This window comes from Ochlerotatus camptorhynchus, unplaced genomic scaffold, assembly GCF_037179485.1.
Source record: "Ochlerotatus camptorhynchus isolate MF236.1 unplaced genomic scaffold, CSIRO-AGI_Acam_v1.1 ptg000085l, whole genome shotgun sequence".
Classification (NCBI taxonomy): Eukaryota; Metazoa; Arthropoda; class Insecta; order Diptera; family Culicidae; genus Ochlerotatus; species Ochlerotatus camptorhynchus.
Window position 1 is genome coordinate 5780755 of NW_027040575.1, and position 27564 is coordinate 5808318.

The 27564-nt window shown below is 35.9% G+C and overlaps 1 protein-coding gene across 7 annotated transcripts in view; it reads left to right on the plus strand.

The window, feature by feature from the left end:
* Positions 1-27564, plus strand: part of LOC135698364 (kinase D-interacting substrate of 220 kDa-like) — an 83156-nt gene that overhangs the window by 16104 nt on the left and 39488 nt on the right. Inside the window, exons 1-2 of one of the 7 annotated variants that reach the window (XM_065218286.1) lie at positions 1225-1768; positions 7671-7826. The exons of 2 other annotated variants lie outside the window; for them this stretch is intronic. In XM_065218286.1, coding sequence (XP_065074358.1) covers positions 7782-7826 — 45 coding nt within the window. In that variant the 5' untranslated portion in view covers positions 1225-1768; positions 7671-7781. Of the gene's footprint in view, positions 1-1224; positions 1769-6704; positions 7827-18579; positions 19243-27564 lie in introns of those variants that run through there. 4 more of the 7 variants (XM_065218287.1, XM_065218282.1, XM_065218285.1 and 1 more) reach the window with 4 other exon arrangements.

Consider the following 27564-nt stretch of genomic DNA (forward strand, 5'->3'; position numbering starts at 1 on the left):
TAGTTAAACAATATTTAACAGTGTGACTTGATTTTTGTTTGTATTATAGTCACTTTAACGCTCCAGGGTCATTCGTGACTTGTCCGGGCGTGAGAGTTGAACTCGTGACTTTGGCGTGAGAGGTATGGATCTTAACCACTACGCCGGTTTCGCCCCCGTGATTTGATGTCTCGATCAAGATAAGAGCTCAAGTCACATTCTGGCCACTTCCCCGCGGGCACCTTGAACACTAAATATAACCACCAATCATCGTGTTCTCTCATGTAATTTGAATTACCGATATCCGATTTAAACTTTCAACGCAACCATTAAATAAAAAAGTGTATTTTCGATGTTCTGATTCATGATGAATTTATATATTGTATGGCAAGCACAATAATTATTCTATGCCTAGAAGTCGAGAAAATTTCCAACCCGTAAGGTTTTCTAAACCGGACCGGGAATCGAAGCCGCTACCTCTGTTTTGGTAATACCATATCGCAACCGACTAGGTGATCTGAGGCCCACCACAGCCTAATTCTGTAAACCTTAATGTAGGCTTATGATCTGCTGGTTTCCTTGAATATTTAAAAAATAATCATTTCATTGATGATGCCTACTGATGCTTAGCTTAGGTTCAAGAGAATACTTGCTAAACGATTGTACACATTATCTTTAATATATAATCATTTTGTCTTAGTATTCAACACAACTTAAGATCTCTCCACTGGCGTTAAACCATGAAATATGAGTGAAGTTTTGATATGGACAAATCAGCTGTCGATCTGACAGCCAGTTGGAAATTTACAAGGCTATAAAATACACGACTCGAACACAGCGAAGTCATTATCATCGTTAAGAGCTTAATAAGTATCTTATCGTCCAATTATATGAATAGAACGATGAGATTCCATTCCAAGCTGTAGACTGTCACTAGGTAGTAGAGCGCATTATCATAAGAATCTAATTTTTTAGTGCTTCCTAGTTCTATGTTCTGAATCATAGTGAAACTGTGGAAATGTCCATGGCATAAAAGTAGTTGCAAATCAAAACACAAAACATATTCAAAAACATCGTACATAGTAGCGTCGCTGTTTCAAACATTCTTCCTAAAACTGATTGTGTTAGATAATTAAAACACAAATCTAACCCTAGAGCGTAGACTTTCGTGTGCATATGTCATTCGTCTCGGTGAAAATCTTTTATGACTAAATGCTTAATTGGCCTTGTTGCAAGACATGGACAGATGATTTGCACTTGTTGATAACTGCTAAGCACCGGTGATGCACTCACACAGAGACTGCTCCATAGCACACCCACAATTTTACCGCGTTACACGACCGTTGTAAACATTTTTTAGTACGGTACTCATCAGTGGACATCCCGTTTGTTACTACGTTAGGACACAGTGTAAAAAGTTGCGAGAATTATTTTCGCGACGACTATGGCTTGTCCAGTACTGATACAACAATAATAGGTATCATTGGACCGTTTTGTTTGCAGATATATAAACTAATCATAAAAGATCTTTAATCACAGTCGCAGCCTTTTGTTGATGTCGTACGTCGTTTAGTGATGGTGTGTGAATATGAATCGCGAGTGATATTTGTCACTTGCGTTCGTTGAGCTACGCCGTGTAATGCTTTAGTACCGCTGCTAGACGTGCTCCTGATTAGATATACACGATCGTTGCTCGTGGAAAACGCATTTTGGGTAGTTCATCTCAACGTGTTAGTTTAAAGCGTTAAAGTGCTGTGTGATTTAATACGTCCTAGCTGTGCTCTAATGTGTGTGTGTTCATTGTGAAGAGTGTTGAGAACATGTTTAATCATCTCTGTAAACAGTCGTATCAATTATGCACATAGACAAACTAAATACTATTAATTAATAATGAAACTTTAGTGGTGTGGCGTGTCGATGTTTATTGCATTGAGCTTTTTTAGAATTACTGGGGGCATGTGCTGCTCAATTTAGCTCAATTGGTAAAGGTGCAGCTATGAAGCAAAACCATGCTGGAGGCGACTGAGTCCGATTCCCAGTTTGGTCTAGGAATTATTCGGATTGAACAATTTCTCGACTTCCCTGGGCATAGAGTATGATTGTACTTGCCACACAATTATACTAATGCAAAAATGGCCATCCTAAAGTACTAGTAGGGACGTAATAAAGCCAAAGAAGAAGAATGTGTAAAGTTAATGAATGTATTTGAAATATTCACGTTTTTGTTTTCAGCTTCTTGTGATATGTTTCTGCGCGGTACAGATAAGTTGAAATCAATTTTTCAAAACAAAACTGTTCAATATTTAAATTTAAAAGTGTGTGATCGGTATTTACCGAAGACAGAATAATATGGCTATGTAAACATGAAGTTGTATTGACCTAGTGTTAATATTAACTTCCAATCACTAAGTGTTGATAATCATACCATCAGTTGAACAGCATGTGCTATGAAACGGGAAGCTTTTTGGCAGAATTGAGCAGTTCCACGCAACGATGCCATATATACAGACTTCTGTACACGAAAAAAGTGGTCACTCTTTTTTAATTGTATCCAAAAAATATCAAATGAAGTATTTCGTGAAGCTACAATCAATGCAATAACTATTTAATGTTTGTAACTATTTTTATATCTAATGAGATTAGAAAAATCGTTATTATAATTAAAGTTACAAGGGTTCAAAAAAGATAGTGTCCACCTTTATCGTGTACAAAAGTCTGTATATCTTTTTTTTTTTTCCTTTTGGTTTGTTTTTTCCGTCGATCTTGTTTTCCGTGCTGAGCACCAATGCTACCGACGTGCCAGGAAGGCAGCTCCCACACCTGGACCCTACCTATCGACCCATCAACTCATGAACCGGGGACCAACGGCTTTACTTCCCATCCGAAGGAAGGCGTGATCAGAGATGTTATGCCTCAGAACATCCCGGCGGCGCCGACTGGTATTGAACCCAGGCCTGCTGGGGTGAGAGGTAATCACGCTTACCACTACACCACCGGCGCCGTTGTTAGTCTGTATATCTGGCATGGTTGGTTCCACGCCAACTGACGGGTCGATTTTAAACGCTATTTCAAAACTACCCGAATTTGGGTAGAATCCACCCAGATCGGTCAAAACTGAACCTACCCAAAAATGGGTAAACTATGTTGGGAGTGAAAAGTTGACAAATGAACAAAGTCGATCGGATTAATGTTGATGTTGTCCATTTGTCAACTTGTCACTCCCAAACCATACCCATTTTTGGGTTGGTTCAGTTTCGACCGATCTGCGTGGATTCTACCCAAATTGGATAGTTTTCAAAATGGCGTATTCTATATTTTCCAATAAGTCATAGCACGAAAACGTCTCATCTAATCAAAATGACGTGTGAGGTAAAGTACAACTGATTTATCTTTTCAGGAAAAAACAAATACACACTGAACAAACTATTAGTACAAAATCAACATTAGTAATTTTTCTTCACGTTGGCCCTAAAAAAAATTACACAAAGAATTTATACAGTTCCAGAAAGAAAAATTTCAAACATTTTACTAAAAGTTTATGTTTACGATTTAGATCAATGAAATGTCCATTGCGTCAATTTAAGAAAAGTTACCATTTTGGATAAGATTTCAAATCAGGCTTGCAATTGCTCATTACAGGTAAAATGCTATTTTTTGTAATTATGAAACTATGAGATACTATAATGGTAATTTTTATTTGTAAGAAGCAAGAATAGGTGGCAAAGTTTGTGTATGACATAAAAAATTTGTCAATTTTGCTTTCATACGGTCACAGCTAGCGATGGGATGATCGCTGATTGCTCGCTAATCACGTTGCATCACGTTACAGCTAATCGCCCTTGTGACCCTCTGAAAGCTAAATTGACAGGTTTTATGTGTCATACACACACACTTTACCTGCTCTACTTGCATCTTATGAATTATCATTAAAACGTTTACAAGCTTATTTCAAAAAAACATAAGTTTAAAAATTAAAAAATGTGCTTTTTAATTATTGAAGTTTTTATCAGTTTTTAAATTTTTTGACGAAATTGTAATTGTGTATTTTTAAGGCAACCCAGTTTAAACTTAGTCTCAAACGTCATTTCGTTTAGATGAGCTATCGTGCTATCATTTATTGAAACATATTGAACACACCCTTTTTTTAAAAAATTGGTGTGAGTCTAAATGACTGAATTCCAGCACAAACTTGCTTCATTGCCCCTAGCGAATAATTATGCAAAATTTCTTGGAATTCTGAGAGGTCAAATCTAAAATTTGTTTATTATTCCGCTATTTGGCCTGGAACTGCTCAATTGCTTTGTTGATAGGATAGAAATGTTCTTATAGAAAATTTTGATTTTGTTTTACTAAAAGTCACTTAGTTTACCTAATGAACAGGTACAAAATAAGTTAGTGCTATTTCCAATTTTCGACAAATGATCTGCGACCCATTTCCTCTTAAGCCTAATTGAAATATCGTCTTGATCGAATATATGATAAATAACTGCTTTATAAACGATCTGCGATTAAAAATCTTGAGTGCACAAAAATTACTTATTCTTCACATATTCTAGAAATGAAATTACAGAAAGACTTCCATAAAAATTTAAAATCAAAATGGACAAAGCAAATCCTTTTTTATTTAAATTTGTTTAATCAAATGTGATTCCTTGAAGCGTCCTTTTTCGTATTACACTACCTATCGACTCATCAACTCATGAACCGGGGACCAACGGCTTTACTTCCCTTCCGAAGGAGGTAGTTTTTGGCCATTTTTAAATGTATTTCGCGGTTCTCCAGTTCCGACAATATTTTTTTTCGGAAAGATCACTAAAATTCACATTAAAAATGCAAATTTTACATTTTAAAAATATCTACTTTCAAACCGCTACATCTCGAAAACGGTGTGACTTAGCAAAATTTTACCCAGGTGCTTTTTTATTGTGAATTTGGTGTACTTTCATTATATAAAGTCAAAAAAGTAATTGGACCAAGTTTTGAATATTTTTCCAAAAACTTGAGTTTTTAAAAAAATCATAACTTTTTTGTCCATTATTTCTCCATCTTGACCTATAGTGCAATAGATTGCATTTTTTGTTCCCTAAAATATATCAACAAATAAAAAAAATACAAAAAATCCTTTTTTAAGAAAAATTGTTTATAAAATTTTATTTGAAATTTAAAAAAAAAAAAAATTTTAGGGTGCATATTTTTTTCAAATAGCCTTATCCATTGTCTGCAATATTGCCCAAGACACCAAACCGATCGGGCAAACAGTTTTCGATTAAAAAATTTCTGAAGATAAGCTTGATATTTTTCTATATGCCCTTTTCAAAAATAAGGCTGGATTCAAAATGGTGATATGAAGATGCAAAATGGCATTGTCGGTTACAAGGAATGTTTCTGCAAATTTTCAACCAAATCAAAAAATACAAACATAAACAGTTTGCTCAATGGTTAATTTGTATTGAAGCCTCAACAAAGAAATCATGAAAGTATACATGAATTTAATCTGAGCCCAGTTTAAAGCAAAAACAAGCAGTCGCCCAGGATCGCAGTCATTCGCGTTCAACCTGGTCTATACATTATTGATTTATTGCTATAGTTTTGATCTTTATTGGAAGAGCCTGTATGAAGTTATGATCATTTTATTTCAAGAGTGGACGAATTTTAGTAAAATTAGTGGCATATGAATGATCCTTACTACGACTAAAAATGGACAAAATTTCAAGAAGTTATGATCATTTTATTTCAAGAAAATATGCTTTTTCAAAAAAAAGGCGGTTTCCTTAACTTGCTCTAACTTTTTTGTAAAATCATCCAAATAATCCTAATACTGAGACAATAACTGATAAATGTATGTTGAGTTAGCTGCCAAAAATGCAGAGACGAAAACGGATAAATATAATCAGAGATACACTATTTTGAAAAAAAAAAAAAGTTTCGCTCCCAGGTTGGATTCCGAAGTACGTATTATTAATGGTAACGGGGTTCATTTTTGTTTTGAACTTCTAGTACTCCCATGATCATTAAAAAAGCGGTAACCTTATCTACTGTTTTGCTTTGATTGTCTGTTGTACGGCCGATGATATTCGAGCTGATTTTTGAGGAAAATCAAGGATAATTTTACTCATCCACTGAATAACCCCACTGTTTGCGAGTCGAATTCGACTCAATTCCGAGCACTCTCATCACCCGTGTGTTCGTTTGAATAACGTGCAGATTAGCTTGGTTCAAATTAAGTAGTGTTCTGGTTATAAGAGGTTAGATTACCGGGGTCCCCGGTATATAGATAATCCTTTAATTAAAACATGTGGATTAATTTTAAGGTTTTTTTTTTCTTGGTTTAAGACATCCCAACCAGCGGCGCCGGTGGTGTAGTGGTAAGCGTGATTACCTCTCACCCCAGCAGGCCTGGGTTCAATCCCAGTCGGCGCCGCAGGGATGTTCTGAGGCATACCATCTCTGATTACGCATTCCTTGAGAAGGGAAGTAAAGCCGTTGGTCCCAGGTTTATGAGTTTGATCGGTCGATAGGTAGGGGTCCAGGAGTGGGAGCTGCCTGCCTGGCCGTCGGTAGCATTGGTGCTCAGCACGGAAAACAAGATCGACGGAAATCAAATCAAGAGAGAAAAAACTCTCCACCTCATGCATGGCCTACTTTATGTGCTTGACGTATTCGGTTTATCAGAATCCAATCTAGGAACACTATAGGAACACATTGCACTAACGTACCTCCACTATTGGTGCGTTTACCCTATATGGTATACCAACTTTTCAAATGGGCGATACAACCTATGTAAACAATAAAACAAAACAGCACCAACTGGTAGAGGAGTGCTTCCCTACCTTATGGTTTTGTTGATTTGCGTGGGTGACCTTTTATTCGTGAACAAGGTTAACATGGGGCGAGTAAAAAATTTACAAAAGCTCAAATTCAGTGCTTGATTCGTAAAATGAAAGGACTCGATACTCAACTGTCCAGCTGCTTAGCATATCGCCGTAGAAGATTGATAAGATAAAATTAAAGTGTCACGTCTTTATGCATGAAATACAATTCAGTACAAGTCAATCAATATGATATCAATCACTCAGTAGTATACATACATGCAAATTTGCAGCCAGAATAAAACCGGCATCAGCATAATCGATACACCGATTATGCCTGTGCACTCGGCTTTAAGTTCAAAGTCAATGCTTCGTTTTTCAATGCGACTTCTTCGTCAAAACAGTCGCAACTTTTCACTATCTGTGGGCAAATATATAAACAAACAGTGGTTATAGGTAAGTATACACCAGGCCAGCACTTTGAAAATAGTGCACGTACAATAGCAGCGCTATTACGATGGACCATAGCTACACAGTCAGAATGCACTTCTACTGGCACTAGCTGGGCCTCTCATACTATCTTTAAAGCCACATAGTTCGTGTTCAATCGTATGCAGCTGTAAAAGCTGCCGATTCTGAAAATATCAGTCGTTAGCTAGAATCCAGTTCGGAAGTTTCGGTTTCTTTCGAACCAATTGGAACAATGTTTACGAGGCATCATTTAGAACTATGACGTTCCGTTATCACTCAACATCATAGGCACGAAATTGATGAATATTAGAAGTGGTGTAATTGATCGACTGTTTTCAATATCGTAAAATGTTCTCAACAGTCACGTTAATCTATTCCTGCGGTATATACTGTATCATTCCGATGCTCAAGCTGTGAACAGTGTGATGATATGTAATCGAATTAGTTGTCATAGCTCTGGTGCATGAAAAAGTGGCAAATTGGAAAGAAGAACAGTGTTTTAAGTTATAATAATTGAGCATAATGTTTCGTAACAAATTACGCTCGTCGACGAGTGAGCAACAACAGGTAAATAGTGTATATTTATAGTCCTTCATGTGTTTTCAATGTTTGGTGGTCTTGAGTGTGAAAAATGTACTGGTGTCGGATCCATATACCTTTTTTTGAATTAGTTTATTAGTTAGGCCTAATCCCCAAAAAAATTCCACGGAGCAGAGAACCATTAAAAAATTTAATAAGTACACTAAAATATTAAGAGGGACATTGTTTATGAGTTCTTCTTGCTCTTCCATTAGTTTAGCTTCCACTTTCATTCGTGCCCTCAACTCCCTTGCTTCTTCCAATTGTTTTCCCTTCAGCAGCACCCGCCGCTTGGCTTCCTCGTCGTCCTCTATCCGCTCCTTCTCGGTATATTCCACTGTCCCAAATTTGTAGTATTAATACCAGTGCTGCAAAATCTCGACAGTACACGGTGATATTGACAATTCTGCTTTGGTCACTCATTTGAGCTAACAGTCATAGTCAAGGCAAACCATGTCAATTGTCAATGACAATGGTGTCAGTGACGAACATGTGCAGATTTGTTTATTAGCTAAATTTGTAACGAAATTAAATGACTTGAGCAAAACAATTACATGGATCCATATCAGTGAACAAGTATCTACGTCCTGAGCTACTTGGATAACAAAAATGTGACACAGAATGTACTAAATTACACTTTTTTTTACCAGGTGAATCTTTGTCATTGACGAAAAAATGAATGAGATTTTGACGAAGGTTTTTTTGAGGATCAAGTCTGTCAGTGACTATGTGACGAACAATTTTGTCAATATCACGCGAAAGTCTGTCAATGACAATGACAAATCTCAACACTGATTAATACACATCATTTTTGAACTGTAAAACAGGCGCCAGTTGTTTCTTAGCAGCGTGTTCTTCCTGTCCACTGTTCTTCTCGGTTTCTGAAGACGTCAAATCCATCCACCGCTTCCTCGTTTGACGATGCACGTCCAGTCACTATACCAGCGTACGTTCTGGTCTCTTCCTCATTCCATTGTGTGTTTTCTTCTTCCGTCTCCTTGATAGAATATGTCCCCTTTCGATTGAGGGAATGCAGCGTGTTGGGATTCTCCTTTTTTACATCCATATATCCCCGTACGCCTGTGTGCATATCGAGGCCCAAGGCGGCTGAAAATTTCTCCCGAACTACACGCTTTACATCACCGTACTTCACTATCACCAATACTAGATCGCTGTCAGGGACTTCTGGTGGGCGGTCGTATACTTTCACATATTGAACGGTGCCCCCAGCAGGCGATATGCGTACCTCTACTGACTTGTTATCGGCATAATGAAAAGTTGCTCACGGTTCTGTAGCAAACAATGAAGCATCTGATTTAAACTTGATGAACATAGATTTTTTCTCCGCTATGTGATATGTAGCGATCAGTGGGATCCGCGTCCAGAGATTTCACAGAATTCACAATGTCTTCCATTGATAGATTTGCACTGATAGGTGTGTTGCTAAATCTAATCGTCAGTTTTATTTCCACCGACATCTCCATTAGTTGTTTGCTTCCAACGGAGCAACGGCCAAAGCGGACGAACTCGCACCAAAAAATACACACAGCTGCTTGTGTTGACAGCTAAGAGCGACCTTATTCGAACATAATTTATTACTAAAGATAACATTTAACATTTCAAACCTGTGGTTCCTTTTTTATGCAGTATTGCTAGTCAATAAAGGGCCACCCACATTAGATCCGTTTGCGTTGCGTTGACGTAAATTTGACAGTTAGACAATAGATTTAGCTGTCACTTTGCCGCAACGCGTCCGATCCAGATCTAATGTGCGTGGGCCTGAAGAGCGAATTAAATTTGGAGTTATATGGCAACAAATCCGATATAGTAGGGGAAATGCAGGTAATGTCGGCCTAAGTGTCCCTAATTTGGGCCCATACATAAATTCAGCAATCAACTAAATTTTCAATAGCAACCAAAAATATCCATTAGTAACGTCCCAATAACGCGTTCATCTAGATAAAATTGATAAATAGCAGACTTTTAGCGATGGGCCCAAATTAGGGACATGTAGGCCGACATTACCTACATTTCCCCTACCATATAAAATTGAAAAATGTTTAAATATGTAAATGTTGCAAATTTTACAGCCACCCTCTAGTTTGATTCATAACCCAAAAAAAAAACTTGTTAAAAAATATGAATGACTTTAGGTTTAATGGGCGCGCAAACTACAACTGCCTATATGAAGAGTACTATGGAAGATTTGAAATTTCAACTAAGATAGGTCAACTAATGTTGCTATGACAATAAACAACACCCTGTCTTTGTTATGGTTTTGTAGCTAGATGTAGCAATACTTAAACATGACAAAGTAGAGTAAATTGACGGTTGAAAATGAGCTTGGCCGCAACAACAATTTTATTGCAGAAAAAGACTTGTTGACTATTCTAATAGCAACAACTTATTCAATTTTGACTGCATTTGACAACACGATTTAAAGTTAGATCGGTATTAGGGAAATTTAAAAAATTCCCATAGTAATTCATCAACATCTTCATACAAACTTTGAACAGTATGCGAAATCGCAAATTATTCATTAATCGTTACATTTTTTACAATGTCTTATATTTTGAGGCTATGAAACACTCTCCATAGAACCTCATTAAATAAACGTTGGGATTAGTTCACAAATATCGATTTACCACTGACCGGTAGTGCTTTTATGGAAGAAATTATTTTGCACCTATTTTTATACATAGATGCAAACATTTTTAGCCCTGGCGAAGGAAAGTGATAGCTCTACTGTACATCCAACGACCCATTTCAAGAATGCCTGGCCATACGCGCACACCACGGAAAAGTCATGTAAATTTCGGTTTCCTGCGACCGACACATGCAAGCGGCACTTTTGACATAAGAATCAGTTGAAAGAAACGAACAAATCAATTCAATCAAACGTTCTCTTCGTCAACTTGCTTATGTTTCGGTTTGAGAACACTTAATTTTACATCAAATGTTTGTATACGTTCCATGATTTACGTCCAATATGGATTACGTCTCGTGTAAAATTAGTTATTTCTAAGTGTTCTTCCTACTCAATGTTCCTTCTAACAGCTATAGGAAAAGGGATTTGCATTACAGATTTAACCAAATCCGCAATTTCGTGTAGGCGAATCCAATCAACCAAGTGTTGTCTTAAAAACTAACAAGAATAAATAAAGAGTTGAATTTTGAAACATTGCTGACGATCCTTACTTTGTTTTCATTATTTAGTTTAGCAATGTTCAATGCTTGCAAAATGACTGCTTCTGATTTTGTCAGTGGTGTCGCGTCCACATGTGCAACCTGTGCACGACACAGGTGTAAATAATTTAAAAAAATGCGTTCAGATTTTTATAGATTTGATGGTCACATTATAGCTGTATGTACTTCTTTACTCCAGACCACATGTGACCATGAATACACTATTTTATAGTGGGGTTCAATTAAATTTTCGACCATGGATTGCTTCAAAAATGATTAAATTCAGTTCGGATGGTCTGCCTAATCCCTAATGCATTGTTTCTAATGCATTCTGATATTACTACCATGACAAAACTCTTCAAATAGTGCACCTAAAAGCGATCTTTTTTGGGTGGCGGGTGGCAAGTTTGTGATGTAAGCCAAGCAGACCTTCTATCACCTCTTGAAACATACCACAAATTTTCCACGATACATGGCGGTTTGCACCACTAGTTGTTATTGAAATTTTCAGCAGTCACGCGTCAAACGGGAGCAACACGGAAACAGTAGTCTGGTACGCTTTGGACGTGTATCATACTTGCAGACCGGTTTGAATGTGTGAGTTTAAATTAGAAGATCATTTGTGATGTATGGGTGTCTAAAGTGTGCAATTCTCGCAGTGCACTTGGATATCTGATTGCAGGCAAAGAGAGTAATGGAGAATGAGAGCGCAAAAGCTCGCTTTCACTCTATTTACAGTTGTAAATCTCTCAATTACCGATGGTTGCGCCGGTGCGCCTGTCAAAACTTATGAGCTTCCCCTGGCTCATTCTGATAGTGTTTTTTGATGACTAAAGAGTTGATTAATTCTAGTTTGCTACCCAGGGGACCACATCAATTTTCTCTAGATTTTGGCCCTGTTTTGTATCAAACAATGTTTTCGGAAGTGTTTGGCGGATATTCTTCATTACACTTCAGTCGAAAGAGTTAGCCTTGTGATAAAAACAAGAATTAGTTAGGTTTTGCAATTCCTCCTGCTTCGGTTAGCGCGAAAAGGGCCATACAAGTTTTGTTTACACAAGATGATAGGTCCTTCAAATGTTACATTATTAGCCGGCGCCGGTGGTGTAATGGTAAGCGTCACTGCTTTCTAACACCCCAACGGGTCACGTCTTCCTTCGGAAGGGAAGTAAAGCCGTTGGTCCCGGCCCATGTGTGTTGAATGGGTGCGATATCCTACGCAGGTGTGGAAGCTGCCTTCCTACACATTCGATTGCCGTCAATGGATGGCAATCGATGTCCGTCGGTGATTGGCACTAGATTGCGGAACAGAGACCGACGTTAAATAAAGGAAAGAAGAAGAAGAAATGTTACATTAATTGAGAATATGTCCCTCGAATTCATGGTGGTGGTAAACTATAGCGAACAAAGCTAGGTGCACAGGTAAACAAATGAGGCACGCGACGCCTCTGGATTTTGTAAACCCTCTTCGGATAAAATGTGGGAAGAATAATGCAATATAAATTTCTGGCCCGCCGGTATATATGAATTCTATTATTTGGCCCGCAGTTCAAAAATGTTAGGCAGGCCTGACTTAGACTCTTGGCCAAAAGCTGCACAACTGTCAAAACTGGTACACCTACCATACTTATTATCGCCAGGGATCTACAACACTATCAGAACGTCCCCAAAGTAAACGCAAAATGAAAGGTTGCCAAACACGGCAGCGAAATGCCAACACAAACATTTCAAATGGGTGAATTTTCTACAGTAAACTCTGATTTCAATCACCGATTTCTCGAAAATTAAAGTTTACCTACGAAAACTAATCATCCCCACAAGGAAGGGGAATACTCCCGGTTGCTGTATTTTGTTTGCGGGCGTGTGGTTTTTTCGCGATAAATTAGCGATTGAATTAATTTGTTCAAAATGAACTTTTGCCATTTGTGTGCTAGTATATGACAGGCTGACGAGCAAAGTGAGATCACTTAGCTCAGGCAGTAAAGGCGCAAGATGCCATGTTCAGTGCATCCCGTTAGCCGGCTGTGGAATTTTTCGAGCTTGAGCTTATATGACCGTGCATTTCATAGTTGCTATGTTCAATGATTGACAACCCTAATAAACGGGCACCATACACGAACGATAACCAGAATGATAAAATAATTCCACAAATCTGGATAATACCCCGAACATAAGTACTTTTATGGTATTAGGGAAGAAGTAACAAAATTGCACATTAGTTCTAAGTTAATGAGGGTTGGGGCTTGGGTGAGCTAACCATTATCAATGTACTAGAAAATTATGTTCCCATATTGAAAACCTTATAAGTAAATGAAGTGAACCTATCAACTCAGTAATGTTATGAGGCCTGGGATTGAACCCACGATTTTCTGCTGCCCTTTATTATTTATTATTTTTGTTGACGATTGCTATCTGTTGAACCGCCCCAATGCACTTACTTATGCTAATGACGTGAAATTGTACATGGGAACCGGGGACCAAGGCTTTACTTCTCTTCCGAAGGAAGGCATGCCTCAGAACATCCCGGCGACGCCGACTGGGATTGAACCCAGGTATTTTGGGGTGAGAGGCAATCACGCTTACCACAACACCACCGGCGCCGTTTACATTTGTATATGTCCTTCTTCTTTTTCTTTGCATTTCAATCTTATTACTTATCGCATATTTGCTTATTGCGTGCTGTCAACTTAGTGTTCTAGAAGCACTTCCACAGCTATTAATTGAGAGCTTTCGATGCCTGTCCCTTATTTGCATTAGTATATTTTGTGGCAAGTACAATCATACTCTATGCCCAGAGAAGTCGAGAAATTCCTAGATCGGACCGGGAATCGAACCCAGTCACCTCCAGGCATGGTCTTGGTTGTATATTAATTTAGCCTGCACTGATTGACGAAATAAATAAGTAAATAAATAATGTTCACTTATATATTCGCATAATGTTTAAACAAACCGCCTATTATTTTTTGTTTATTCTGAATTTCCGCAGAATTTTACGCATTTTGTATCATTGTTCATTACATTTTTTATCATTCTCTCCCATATAATTAAATTGGACTTCAGGATTATTCCAGCGAAACGCAAACTAGATTAGATCGAGAAAACAAAAACTACGCAACGTAATACACGTTTTTACTAGACCTTATACAAAGCTTTTAATTAAAAACTGTACTGCCGTTCTACGCATATCTGTCCCAAGTTACTTTTGGATGTTTTTCACTTTTGTTCATAAAACAGTACTTTTTAGGTAAAGTTTCGAATGAAAATTGAAAACCATGTTATTTGTTGTGGGCTTATTTTAAAAACAACATCAAGTCTGATTGTCTCATGTTGAAATTCTACGCATAACTGTCCCACAAATATTTTTTATTTGAATCTTTTATCAACGAATCGATTTGAGTGCACGAATGATTGACACAGGATTTATATGATCAAAAGAAACTCAATTAGTCATTTCGGGAAGTAGAAGGTTTTTTTTATGATGAAAAATATTGAGAGAAACGGGAGTTCATATTAAAACACCATATTATAGTTCACATTTCAAACTGTGCATTATTAGAGTAATAATATTGCCAATTCAGAGAAAAATTAGCATTTGGCGTCAGATTATCAGCTTTAATAGCATGCTGTGGCTGTCAGTTGCTTCGAATTATTTTCCCTGAAACGGCAATAATCAATTGATAAGAAGCAGTGTAATGTTCTTGAAATAAACCAAAGACAAAATAACATGATTTAAAATTAAATTGTATGTTGCAACGATATATAAACGTCTTCCAATATTGGCATGATTAAAAAAGTACGTATTATTGTCTAAAAACAACTTTGCAGTTAACAATGATGGTACTTTCTGTCACATGATGTGTTCATTCATCTAGTTGATAGCTGCTACCATATTTTGTAGTTAAAATAAGGTTCCTGTTGACTGATTCAGAATTTCCGTTGTCGTATCGTCCTTTCGTAAATTTAGTCGTTATAATGTTCTCAATATACTACCGTGGATGCATTTTTGGAATATAATGAAATCCTTACTGTGTATGTTAACTTTTCCAAAGTCTTTCTTGAAATCATCGAAGTCCACGATCGTCAACCTTATTGTGTTCTACACAGAACATTCATCATTTGTTCTCAAGATGCCCATACTCATAGGCTTTATAGATGTAGCAAACGACGATTGCAGCAATGTCGAATTACTTATTGTTGGTTTCAGTCAATGATGCAAACCTATGCAATCTATCCACTTTCAAAATTTCGCGGAGAACTCAAGCACGCTCATGTAAACACAACCACAAGCGTAAAGACGTCAAACGCAACGTTTGATTCACACGAAAAGTAATAGTTCTTAGTGGGATTGATATGCGTAGAATTTCCTAATTCATAGCAAATTTCTCGGCATAACAGTCCCACTGAATTGTTTTCGTATAAAAATAGGCTTGACTAATTTCATTGAAGGTAATTTCTGTAGTTTAACTAAAACAAATTGATTCTGTTGAAATGTTAACAATGCACTAACTTATTTTAACTTATATTTCTTCTAATGAGCAGAAATGATTCGAAACATTATTCGCGATTTTCTCAGATGTCACTTTTAGAACATGGGACAGATATGCTATGCGTATAACGGCAGTGTAGAAGCGCTCAAAAAATACTAAGTTAGAGGCTTACATTTGCAGAATCTTGAAAATTTCATCGCTAAAAAGCCATCTGTTCATTTTACTTCCAGTTCCCCTACATGCTTGAAACGAAATTGAAAAAAAAAAAATCATTAATTGAAACAATTCATGATATGAATAACTGTTAACTGTATCTTCAACTATAATAATTCTACATGCAAGTAAATCAAGTGGACTTATTCGGTCGAATATTATTGCTACTATTCGGTGCACCGAATATTCGGACAATGTGAAATTTTATAGATTTTCGGGCAAAATCATAGCAATATTTTATGTTTTATGCTCAATAGGACGAACATAGGCGATTAGGCAGAAATAACTCTCTACTATACCAAATCTATGCTGCTTAAATGTCTAAAAGTGTGAATCTTAACGGCCGTATCGACTTTTTAATGATTGAAATAGTTAGGCAACAATTGAGGTACAGTGTAAGATTTGTTTTGCATTGTTTTTGGTCCTCTATCACCCTCTTGCGGGATTACCACGAGCTACCCGTCACCCTGTATTTTTTTGTTTTTACGTATAGTCTTTATGGTGGTTCAAAATATTGATTTTTCTCACCCTAACTCAACAGATTCGAAATTTCTTTTTCTTACAAACAGTTCATGTGAAATTCACTTCGTTTGACTTCAATAATGAGACCCAGGCCTTAATCATTCTCCCAAAATTTGAGCTCATTTGGTTACAATCTCATACTGCACTGGCCCTGCGAAGTTTACATGGGAAATTTAATTCACCATATCCTAGCCTTTCGTCATAATAATCTAAGGGTGCTATCTGCATAGGAAAATTTCTCAGCTAGATCTTTGCAGAACACAAATCAGCTTTTTCATTGAATAATAGCTAATTGTCCTTGCATTCGATTGAAATAAGGTTTTGAGCAAAGTTGAAGTTCAGTAACTTTTCTTAAACATACATATAGCAAGGTTTACCCATAAATGATTGTGTTGAAAGGCTGGTACGTGGTAAACACTTCGTTGACTTTCTCTTTATATCCCCACGGTCATGTAAATACATTCCCAGGTATTTTCAGCACACAGATCGATGAAAGAAGCTTTTATCTAGCATCTAATACGAAAAACACGGCCGAGAAACGGTTCTGTATCCAAGTTATTGACGAAATAGAAATCGACTAAGAGAATCGATCAATGTTACTTACGACCTATTGCAATGTTCAGTTTGATATAACTACGTGCAGTTCGAGATCACAACCAAAAGAGCTTAAAGTTAAGAAAAATGATCAGGACCTGATTTGGAATCGATTGAGCTGAGTGGAGCAAAATCAATTATTTGAACCAATATAACTTAAGTAGCTATCATATACAATAGCTTTTTCCACAAATTTCTCGTAATTCTAAGTCTGTCCATGTAAGTCATCAATCCTATCGTATAGATGGACTTTTCCTCTACACAATCATCGTGGACCAGTTTTTATTATCGAGAAACTTGAATATACTAATAAACAGAATTAGTTGAACTGTGTATGTATTGGGGTTTTGTGATTTTCACAATGGGTTTGTTTATGTCTTCTTATTTCTTTTTCCATCTGTATCTTATTGCAAACACTTTTACCGCCATTAATTGGGATTTAGTGTGCTGTAAGGAAATGGAATCAAACTCCGCACAGTGCATTCATTCTGCTGCTCTCCGTCAGAGCTGACAATTACCGCAAACATTCCATTCGAATGAACTTGAAACGTAAATTGAGAATATTGTAAAGCACTCTTTAACTCGAACACGAATTAATTGTGCTGAACAAGCAAATTGACCGCGAAACATAGGTTATTCGCTACAGCTTCCGTAGAGTGTCGGATCAGTTGAAAACTGTAAATTCGATTATTGACGATTGTACTTCCGATCAGACACCACACAACAGTCACTTCGTGCGCAAATGTAGCACGGAACCTTTAATCATTGCATTGTACGCCTCAACGATAGACCACGAATTTCTCAACACATGTTATTCTAAATTCATGAGCGATATTAAAAATGATAAACACATTATTCATCACATGGTTCATATAACATCATCATCTTCGCGGTGTCTAACGAATCTCATGTGAGTCTGCTTCACCAACAATTAAATTTTCACCCGCGCGCGTTTTTGCGCATTTTGAACAGTTGCCACCGTGACAGGACCGCACATACATTGTTTCCGAGTTTAATTGTATTCCTACTAGACCAGTTTGATGTTTACTAGTGCATCAGCAAAAATATAAAACGAGAGCAAATTCAAAATCGTTACCATGTGACACATTCTGTTTATTCATTCATCAAGCTTACTAGCCCTTGTATATTGTAATGATCTTCTGGTATGCAATGTGAGTTTGTTAAGTTGTTTTCTGTCTAGAACCTACTGATTGATATCCGCTGATGCAAATTTTGCATTCACTCTATCGGAGTTACTCGACAACGTGACAAACTGACCTGTCTGCAATGAGCTTAGTGATTGCTTAAACGTCATAGTTTTTTTTTTATTCAATGTGAATCTACTGTAGCGTTGATTAGAAACATAAATCCATTTCAATCATGCTATGGTCACTAGAATAGTTATTAATATTGTCGAACACTTTGTAAATGCATACTTTTTATTAATGCTTTTATCAAATTACTCATAACAGTGCATAATCAAATTGGCTTTTATAAGTAAGAACTTGAAATCTTGGAAAATATAATTTGTTTGAAAAGGCCTACAAGTTTCTGAAAGTTTGAAAAATGATTAAAATTTTCAGATTTACAGAACATGTTTTGTTCATGTCATATCATCAAAACATAGAACAAATATTATGTACACATACATTCATTTCCCACTTTTCATAAATCATTCTGTGTTTACGTTTTTATTTATCAAGATATCATCGATTGTTTTTTATCCATATTTTTTCCAGAATGTGTACTATATTTATCCTACAATACCGTTAATTGCTCGTATTTACTAATGTCTGTTATCGTAAATGTACATTCGAAAGAATTATTTTTGGAGGTGATTTAATTGAAGTTACACAGAAAGTGGCTATATCCATCATATATCTCCCATTATCGTTGTTATCCGGTGTAATAATTCCTGATTCTGACTTGTGTGATTATGAGGAATGACGGTAATGACAATCCGTGAGTTAGCATAATCTCAGCCGTAAATACCAAAAAAAAAATCAAATTCTATCGGATTGAAAAGTATTGGGATGGAGCGCAAGGGAAGCTTCGGTCATGTGAAAGCCTTGGTGAACAGCATCCACGGTTCCTTCCCAAGCGCCGTTCTTTTTGACAATGCGTTTCCAAGCAGCAACCCTTCATCGTCCGCTACGGAGGCAACAACCAACGTTCATTCTAAGCCCACCCGTGCTGATGCTGCCTCACCGACCGCCGACACTACCAGTGAATCTGGCCACGTTTCACCAAGCAAAATGCCCTATCGGCTTAGGATACCGTCACTGGTAGTGACAGGTTCGCTGTCACCTTACCATATGAGCAGCAATCCACCGGGAGCGGGCGAAAGTGACAACTCTCTCCGACGGTTCAGTTTTGCCCTCATGAGACGTCACTCGAACACGGTATCTAAATCTAGTCAATCACCAAATTTGCCATATGACGTGATGAGCACGGAGCTGTTGCTCCGTTTTTGATTTGCGGATGTTTTGTATGGCTATTGCAAACTAATCTATGTTCAAACTCCCTATGCCAACTGAGCTCTCGTAGTTTTAGACCTTATCCTGTGCAGCTGTATCCTCTAATACAATACATACGTAAATAATGTTATAATCATCTCCGTATTTCCATCCATCGATGTTATGTGTCAGTAGACGATACATAGGGGAAATGACGGCTTGGTACTTATTTGTCTATTATCGTTAGGGGGTAAATGAAGTCTTAGAGTGTTCATTTTTTGCAAAACGATACTCTGGAATATATTCCACATTCATGCAAAATATTAGCCCGAATGGAATTCATTTACTCTCCTGACGATAACACATTATAAGAAGTGTCGAAGCCTTAATTTACCCTAGTAAATTTCACTTAGATATCCCTCGTATTTACGGCTGATTCAATTTATAAACCAAAATTATTGAAAGAACGATTGGCACTAAAGGATATTGGATTCCTTCATATTCAATTTGATTTTAGCATTGCTCTTCTCAAAAATATTGATAACACCTTTTGTATCAGCCAAATACATTGCACAATAGACACCTTGAGTTACTAAAACGTGTTTTGTGTTTTGTTTTATACCTATGTGATACTACTAATCTAAATGTAGTCGTTTAAAGGTTGTTCAAAAAGACGCATGCTTAGTAGATTTCTTCTGGACAGTATTATAGTAATAGGTTCAACAATGTTTTAAATCGTCGTGTCAGGCTTGTTTTTCATTTCATTCGTTATAGTTTCAGTTTCAAGAATTGGAGATCTGTCATTCGTCATTTGCATCGTGTACTTGAAATGGGTTACTATACTTAGACAACCAGAAGTCGTATAACAATGTCCAACATTAATATCGTGAATGCACATCTTTACTATCGTAAATAACTACAGATTAAGTAAAAAAGCAAAGAAAGAATTAAATTAGTAATGTTTAAATTAAATCGTATGAAATCCAAAATTTTCAACTTCTAGGCGAAATTGATATAACGTCGGCCTAAATGCCCCTAATTTGGGCCCATACATAAATTCAGCAATCGACTAAATTTTCAATAGCGACCAAAAATATCCATTAGTACCGTCCCATGTATATGATTTTTTGCCTTTATTAATGTTTGTATATGACAAAAACAACATTAATAAACATGCATTTTTTTGTCTGAATGCGTTTCACAAAATAAACTGCAGATTGGCATATATAAAACAGTACGCATATCATTGCTCCATCATCCATCTAACTAGAGTCTACTACTTCGTTGGTGCTAATACTACGAAACGACGATGACGATACAAGCGGAAATGACCAAATATGCATTTACCTACTCGTAATTATTTTGGCTATAAATAAATAGTTCATTTTATGCAGATCTGTGAAAAATATAAAGGGTAATCCTAATTAGCAACTTACATATGAACAGCTGCATTTCACTGTCGAAACATATGCACCCATTAGTTTTGCTGGCAAACACGCGAGAGGTATCCCGTTTGTAGCTAGTAAAGTGTCGACGATGAAACATCGTTCCACATGATTTATTTAAGTAATGAGAACCATTGTTTTAGAAATTCTTTAGAGCAGCGTTTCTCACTATCCCTAGTCACGACGATGAATTTGCATTGCAGTCATTAACGCAGACGTTATTCACGGTTATCGATTAACAGCCCTGGTCGCAGTAGTTCAGACAACTTAGGCATATTTTTGTTATAAATTTGATTGAAAATTGTATTGTTCAGTCAACCCAGTATAAGTCACCCACAATATAAATGGGCCACTTAAATTTTGTTAACACGCAGAACTGACTGGCCCATAAAAGTTACTAACTAGCCCATAATACTGAGGTGGGATATTGGGATAATCAAAATTGAGCTAAAACTATAACGCAGGGTTGTTGTTCCTAATGTCGGCCAAAATTTCCCTCATTTTGGGCCTATGAATAAATTCCAAAACAAAGCATTTATATTAAATTTTCCATTAGACGGATTTCACGCCAACTCGTCTTCGGAGTTGGCAACACCCTCTCAGAACCTTATGAAACTTTGTGGGTGTGGAGACTTAGCAATTTTAAGCAACTTTGAGTACTTATTTTTTTCAAAATTTATCTCGCCTAACATTTGATAAGGGTCAAAGTTTTTTGTCGATTTTTTTTTCAAATCGATATAGCTTAAAAATGACAAGCCCTACAAAATAGTGATATATGGCGAACTTTTAGCAAATAATCTGAAATTTTATAAAAAAATTTAAATAAATTAAAAAATTAGTTTCTACACTCTAAAAAAATATATTTAAAAATTAAAAGTCATTTTCCCAAAAATGGTACCCTTCAGATTTGCTTGATATTTTTTCTCATGAAAGGCAATATAATTACCTAACTTTTCTTCATACATCGCAAAGTGGGCGCTTTTAAGGAAAAAAAGTTGTTCGAACAACAACTTTTTCATGTTAATTTTTTTTTAGCGTGTTTCACTCAAAGTCGAATAGTAATACGCGCACAACCTTATTAAAATCCGTTGAAACTTAATGAGCATAAAGATTTTGACCTTTTGATAATCTGGGCGTGCTTAAAACAAAAATCTAGCCTAACATTTGAAAGGGCCTAATACAGAGGATTTTCCTGCATTTCGAATGGTGTTTTAATAAATGAAAACTCTAGTGTTTTTGTTTAGTGCATAATTTATTTTCCTATAATTCTCCATACATAATTTGAGTTTTTCATTGATTATTAGTCTATCGGAAACAGAGTGAAATTTTTCGGAGTTTCCTTTGAATGTGAAAATCGCTTAGTAGAAATTATGTTTTGAGAAATAGGTACAAAACAATGAAATTTTTGTGTACCAGGTATAGTTTTTACATGACTGAACAGCTCCTTGAGTTCATCGGACATCTCTGTGTATTGATCATTTGATATGAAGCAGAAGTTCAATTTTGTTATGCTTGTATCTGTTTGTTTAACTGCCCAGTCATACAGTTCTTGTGGAGTTGTGATTGTGTTTCCATAATCTCGAGCAAGACTTGCTCTCTTTGCCATTCGTTTGAGAGTTCCTCCAATTGCGTCACATGGGCCTTTCCCATGAGACGTTGCGAAGAAGTGCCATTCTGCTTCCAATCCATACTTGGACTTGAAGTTGCACAAACTGGCAAAATTCTTTTTATTTTTGTAATGAGCCGCTGCTCCATCTGACATGAAAGTAATTTTTGTGAAACTAATAGATTGTTTAATGAAATCTAACAATTTTGATATAAATAATTGAACTGCTATTGTATCATGGGTCAATACTTCTGAAATAATAATAAAGCTTAAATTTTCCAACTTGTTTTCTTTTATGTAGTAAATTTCGAAAGGATGTATCGTAGCTTGATTATTGTTCCAATGATACCCCTGTGCTGAGTTTTGAATAATAAATGAATAATTTTCAGAAAAGTCGCAAATCACTAAAATTTCACCGTTTTGAAGAGAATTTTTTTTATTACTTAGGTAAGATGATTGCTCTTTATGAATAAAATCATGGGTTATGAGCTTTTCAACTTTTTCCGTCAAATATTGAACAAACTCATCTGCAGGTTTAATAATAGTTTCCAAATTACAACGGTCGGTAGTCAACCACTGTTGAAATAAAACTTCTTCCATATCATCTGCTTCTAATACTGATGTAAGTTCCCTCACGATACTATCTGTGGAAATGCATTCTTCACATGTACGATAAAAACAATCTATGGTTCTAATAGGACTACTGCAAAGTATTTTGTCTGCAATTTCTTTATATGAATCAAATTTTACACTATTAATAATCAATTTAACATTTTCATGTATAGTACAGACACATACATTATGTGTACCTGTACTATCCAACAGTATGCAATGCTTTGGTCGGAGCTGAGTGAACGAAGTAAATCCGATTTTAACACTTTTGTATTTCTCTTCAAAAATCATAAAAGCCTCTTTAAGAGACATCATCAATAAACGTTTCTGAACATGCTCTTTATATCCATTTCGATATTCAGAAACATAATCATTACTTCCTTGATTTAGGGAGCACTGATAACACTTTTAATTTGTCATTTGTACTCGTAGAAGGCAAATTAAATTTCTCCTTTAACTGCATCATCATTTCGTCAAAATCATTTGATTTGCTATATAGCAGGTAACTTAACGATTATTTTAGGCATGCCTTAAATAATCGTTAAGTTACCTGCGCTATTATATGTATTCACTTGAGAGATGAGGTATAAACATATATGCATATTGCTTACTAATGGACACACCTAATACATAAAAATAAATGAATGATTATTTTTCTAATTAAATTAATCACAAATACATGAATTGAAATCTTTTCATGAATAAAACATACTAAGTGATTTTTACTTAGTTTACCTGTTGATTTGGAACAATTTGAGGGTGGTTTTATAGAAGTTGGATAGAGTGTATGCATATATTATAATACAATCCATCACAGGAAAGTGCAAACCATGCTGAGATGGCTGTTCCTCATTAGAACGTTTTGTTCTGAACTCTTATTGGACGATTTGCAGGTAACTTCTCTGTACCCTTTTCAAATGTTAGGCTAGATTTCGCCCAGATTATCGAAAAGTATACCCATAAAGTTTAATCGAATTTTAATAAGGTTGTGCGCGTATTACTATTCGACTTTGAGTGAAACACGCTAAAAAAAAATTAACATGAAAAAGTTGTTGTTCGAACAACTTTTTTTTCTTAAAAGCGCCCACTTTGCGATGTATGAAGAAAAGTTAGGTAATTATATTGCCTTTCATGAGAAAAAATATCAAGCAAATCTGAGGGGTACCATTTTTGGGAAAATGACTTTTAATTTTTAAATATATTTTTTTAGAGTGTAGAAACCGATTTTTTATTTTATTTAAATTTTTTATAAAATTTCAGATTATTTGCTAAAAGTTCGCCATACATCACTTTTTTGTAGGGCTTGTCATTTTTAAGCTATATCGATTTGAAAAAAAAATCGACAAAAAACTTTGACCCTTATCAAATGTTAGGCGAGATAAATTTTGAAAAAAATAAGTACGCAAAGTTGCTTAAAATTGCTAAGTCTCCACACCCACAAAGTTCCATAAGGTTCTGAGAGGGTGCTGCCAACCACTGGACGAGTTGGCGTGAAATCCGTCATTAGCATCCCATAATATCCATTTTCATTGATCAGATGACACATTGTTCTAAGAAGAAGAAAAAAATGATAACTGAATAGCGATAGACCCACTCTTAAGATCCATAAGCTATCATTAAAGCTATTTTCCCTATTTGTTTCTATTTATTCATCAACCAAATTGATAGAATTTAAATTAACTTATAATTAATCAAATCTCTCAGGGCTTTTGGAGTGGGTTGAGTATTTCTTTTTAATTCCCTTAAATAGCCTAAAATATTATAGAGTTTCAAAATCATTTAGAATTTTCATTTCGTGCTTAAGTCTGTTTGTTGGTTTTAGGCCTGATTTATCATTAATTTTAAGGCCATTTTGAAAATTTTAAGTCCATTTTGTAGTTTTTTAAATTTTAGCGTTTCTGAAGCCATATGTGGAGTTACGTTTTGAGGACTTTTTTGGATTTTTTATATAGGTATCTTAATTTTTAGCGTTTTAATGTTGTCTTATCGTTTCATGACTATACAAGCTTGATGGCTCTTTAGGTGTTTTTAAATCAGTTTCGCGCGCTCTTAAGCTCATTTGATTTGGTGTTTTAAAGACGTGTTGTCTTTTATAAGCTATTCCCCGGTTTTTAGCGTTTATTTGTATGTTTTCTTGGCATTTTCTGGCATTTCTGGTTATTTGAGCTATTTAGATTTTTAAAGCTATTTTTGTTTGTCTCAGGCCATTATTTTAGCGGCTCGCCTTGTGACTTAAAGTTCTACCTGTTCTACAAGTTCCATGTTTTAAAAAATAAATTCAATTGAATTTTACTTTCTTTGAATTGTAGGGCGAAAGCAAGGAAATATAATTAAAACAATTTTTTTTATTTTATGAAATGAATTGATTTTCTTTATAAACAGTTCGAAAAAGTAGTGTAAATTTCTGTCACTATGATGTACATAAATGGAGCGTCACATATCATTCAAATTCACATTACAGATCGTGTAAATTTATGAGTCATTTAATGAAATATTCTAAATATTGTATGCAATCATCTATCTTTGTAAGCAATATTTATTGCAAGTTGCTAGTTAACGTGAAAAGGAAGTTTACATGCTACAATTTAAGCATGCATCTATATTTACATCACCACAATTCATATTTTTTTGGTGTGTAGTTTATAAGCGTACTGCAACAAAATTTTAATTTTGTATTGAAAAACATTTATTGTATTTGTTTTTAAATGGTATTCATGGTTTGTAGACAGAGGCCGCAATATGTTTATATATTTTTTTTTGAAAATTTATGCTTTTTTATGTTGTGTATATAAAAAATTAACAATGTTTTTTCTTCGTTTTTGAGTTATATTTTTTGAAGTTATCAAGTTATGGGTTTTAATTACCTTTCGTTTGATATTTTGATTTTTGAAAATTGGTTCAAAAGTTATGAATTCTTGAAAAACAAAATTATTTTAAAAGGTATTATTGAAAACAATCGATTTTTTCGAAATGGTCACCCTAATGACAAAATAAAAAAAAATACGGGTCTAATATTTTGCGATAAGGAACATAACTAACCATTTTTACGTTTTGCTATGGAATGGCTGTATATACATAATTAAGATAACAATCATTACTGACTGTGTTTATCACAAGCATAACCTCGTGAAATACATAATAAAAGAACTGTTAGAAGTTCGCAATTTCAAAGCTTATGGTCACGAACGGTTATCAAAGCGGCATGCAAAAACGGTTGCTTCCAATTCTTGGAGATCGTGTGAAATCACATGACCTTTCCAGACACTCTTACACCCAACCTTTTTTTTTATGCGGGTCCATTATTTATTTTTTTTTTATTTTCTTTTGTTGTGATGAAGAAACAAAATGGGTACCATATTTTTCTTTGATTTTTTTTTCGGTTTTTTGACACCAGTTGCATCAAGGTTGGTTTCATTTGAATATCGGGAAATAACAAATGAGATCGTGTACAAAATAACTGGATGTATAATATTGGTTCCTTTTCGTGAAAGTTAAACAGCAGAACCCTAATAAAAAAATACCGCTCCGGACGCTTATCGCACCAGCGACAGTGGTGCTGATTTTCGTGCGCGGTTTGCTTACTCGGCTTACTGTATAGGGCTGAATGGAAACGAAAGCTTCATAGGTTTCCTGTAATTATCTATCTCTCTTGTTTTGACGTAGGATTACGTCTTTCAACAACATATTGGGGGTGCAATTTCGAAAAAAAACCAAAATTACCGCATCACGAAAAGTGGTCAGGTATTGACCACATATAACTTTGTCAATAGCGGATGGATTTAATTCTAAAAATCCAAACGATTGGAAACTTTTCTACGAATCTTCTATTGAAAATTACACAAATGTCCAACTGTTGCAATGGTGATCAAAATTATCACCTATTGCCTGCAAAAAGTGCTTTCCCTAACACAGATTTCAAAATCGAATTCCATCCGATCTCACCGAACGGTGCTTATTCAATCACCGTGTGTGGTGGTGTCCGTTATCATCATCAGCAGCAGCAACAGTGCTTTCGGTGCGTGGCGTTGAACATTGTTCTCCAGTACACAACGAAAGGCTGCCCGCAACTGTAACCCACATGAGCGTCCATTCACCGCAGAAGGAGGAAGAAGCTGCACCGCTACTGATAGGAATCAGTAGCTCTCTTCGTGAGTCGCTGTGGTCCATCTATGCCAAACGTGTCACCCTCGTTCCAAACAACATACAGCTCACCAGCCTCATCTGTGTTGAACACCCTTAATAGCTCAGCATTACTCAGCCATCACGACAAAACGGTCGTTTTCAAGACCACCATCAATTTGTTAAAGAGTATTTTCTGGACATTTGTCAAGGTCATCAAGCGGATGTCAGTTCCGATATGTTTAAATCTAACATACCATGTATTTTAAGGCAACATTGAGGGTGCAATTTTAAAAATCAATGTCTCGGCGCTGACTGGGATGGAACCCAGGCCTGCTGGGGTGAGAGCTAATCACACTTACCAGTACACCACCGGCGCCGCTGACTTTTTGAAAGACTGTGAATAGATAGATTTCTGAAATCTTAGCTTATTTATTTTATGGATTTACTTCGTATTGACTATTACAGAGGAAGGCAAAAATTGAA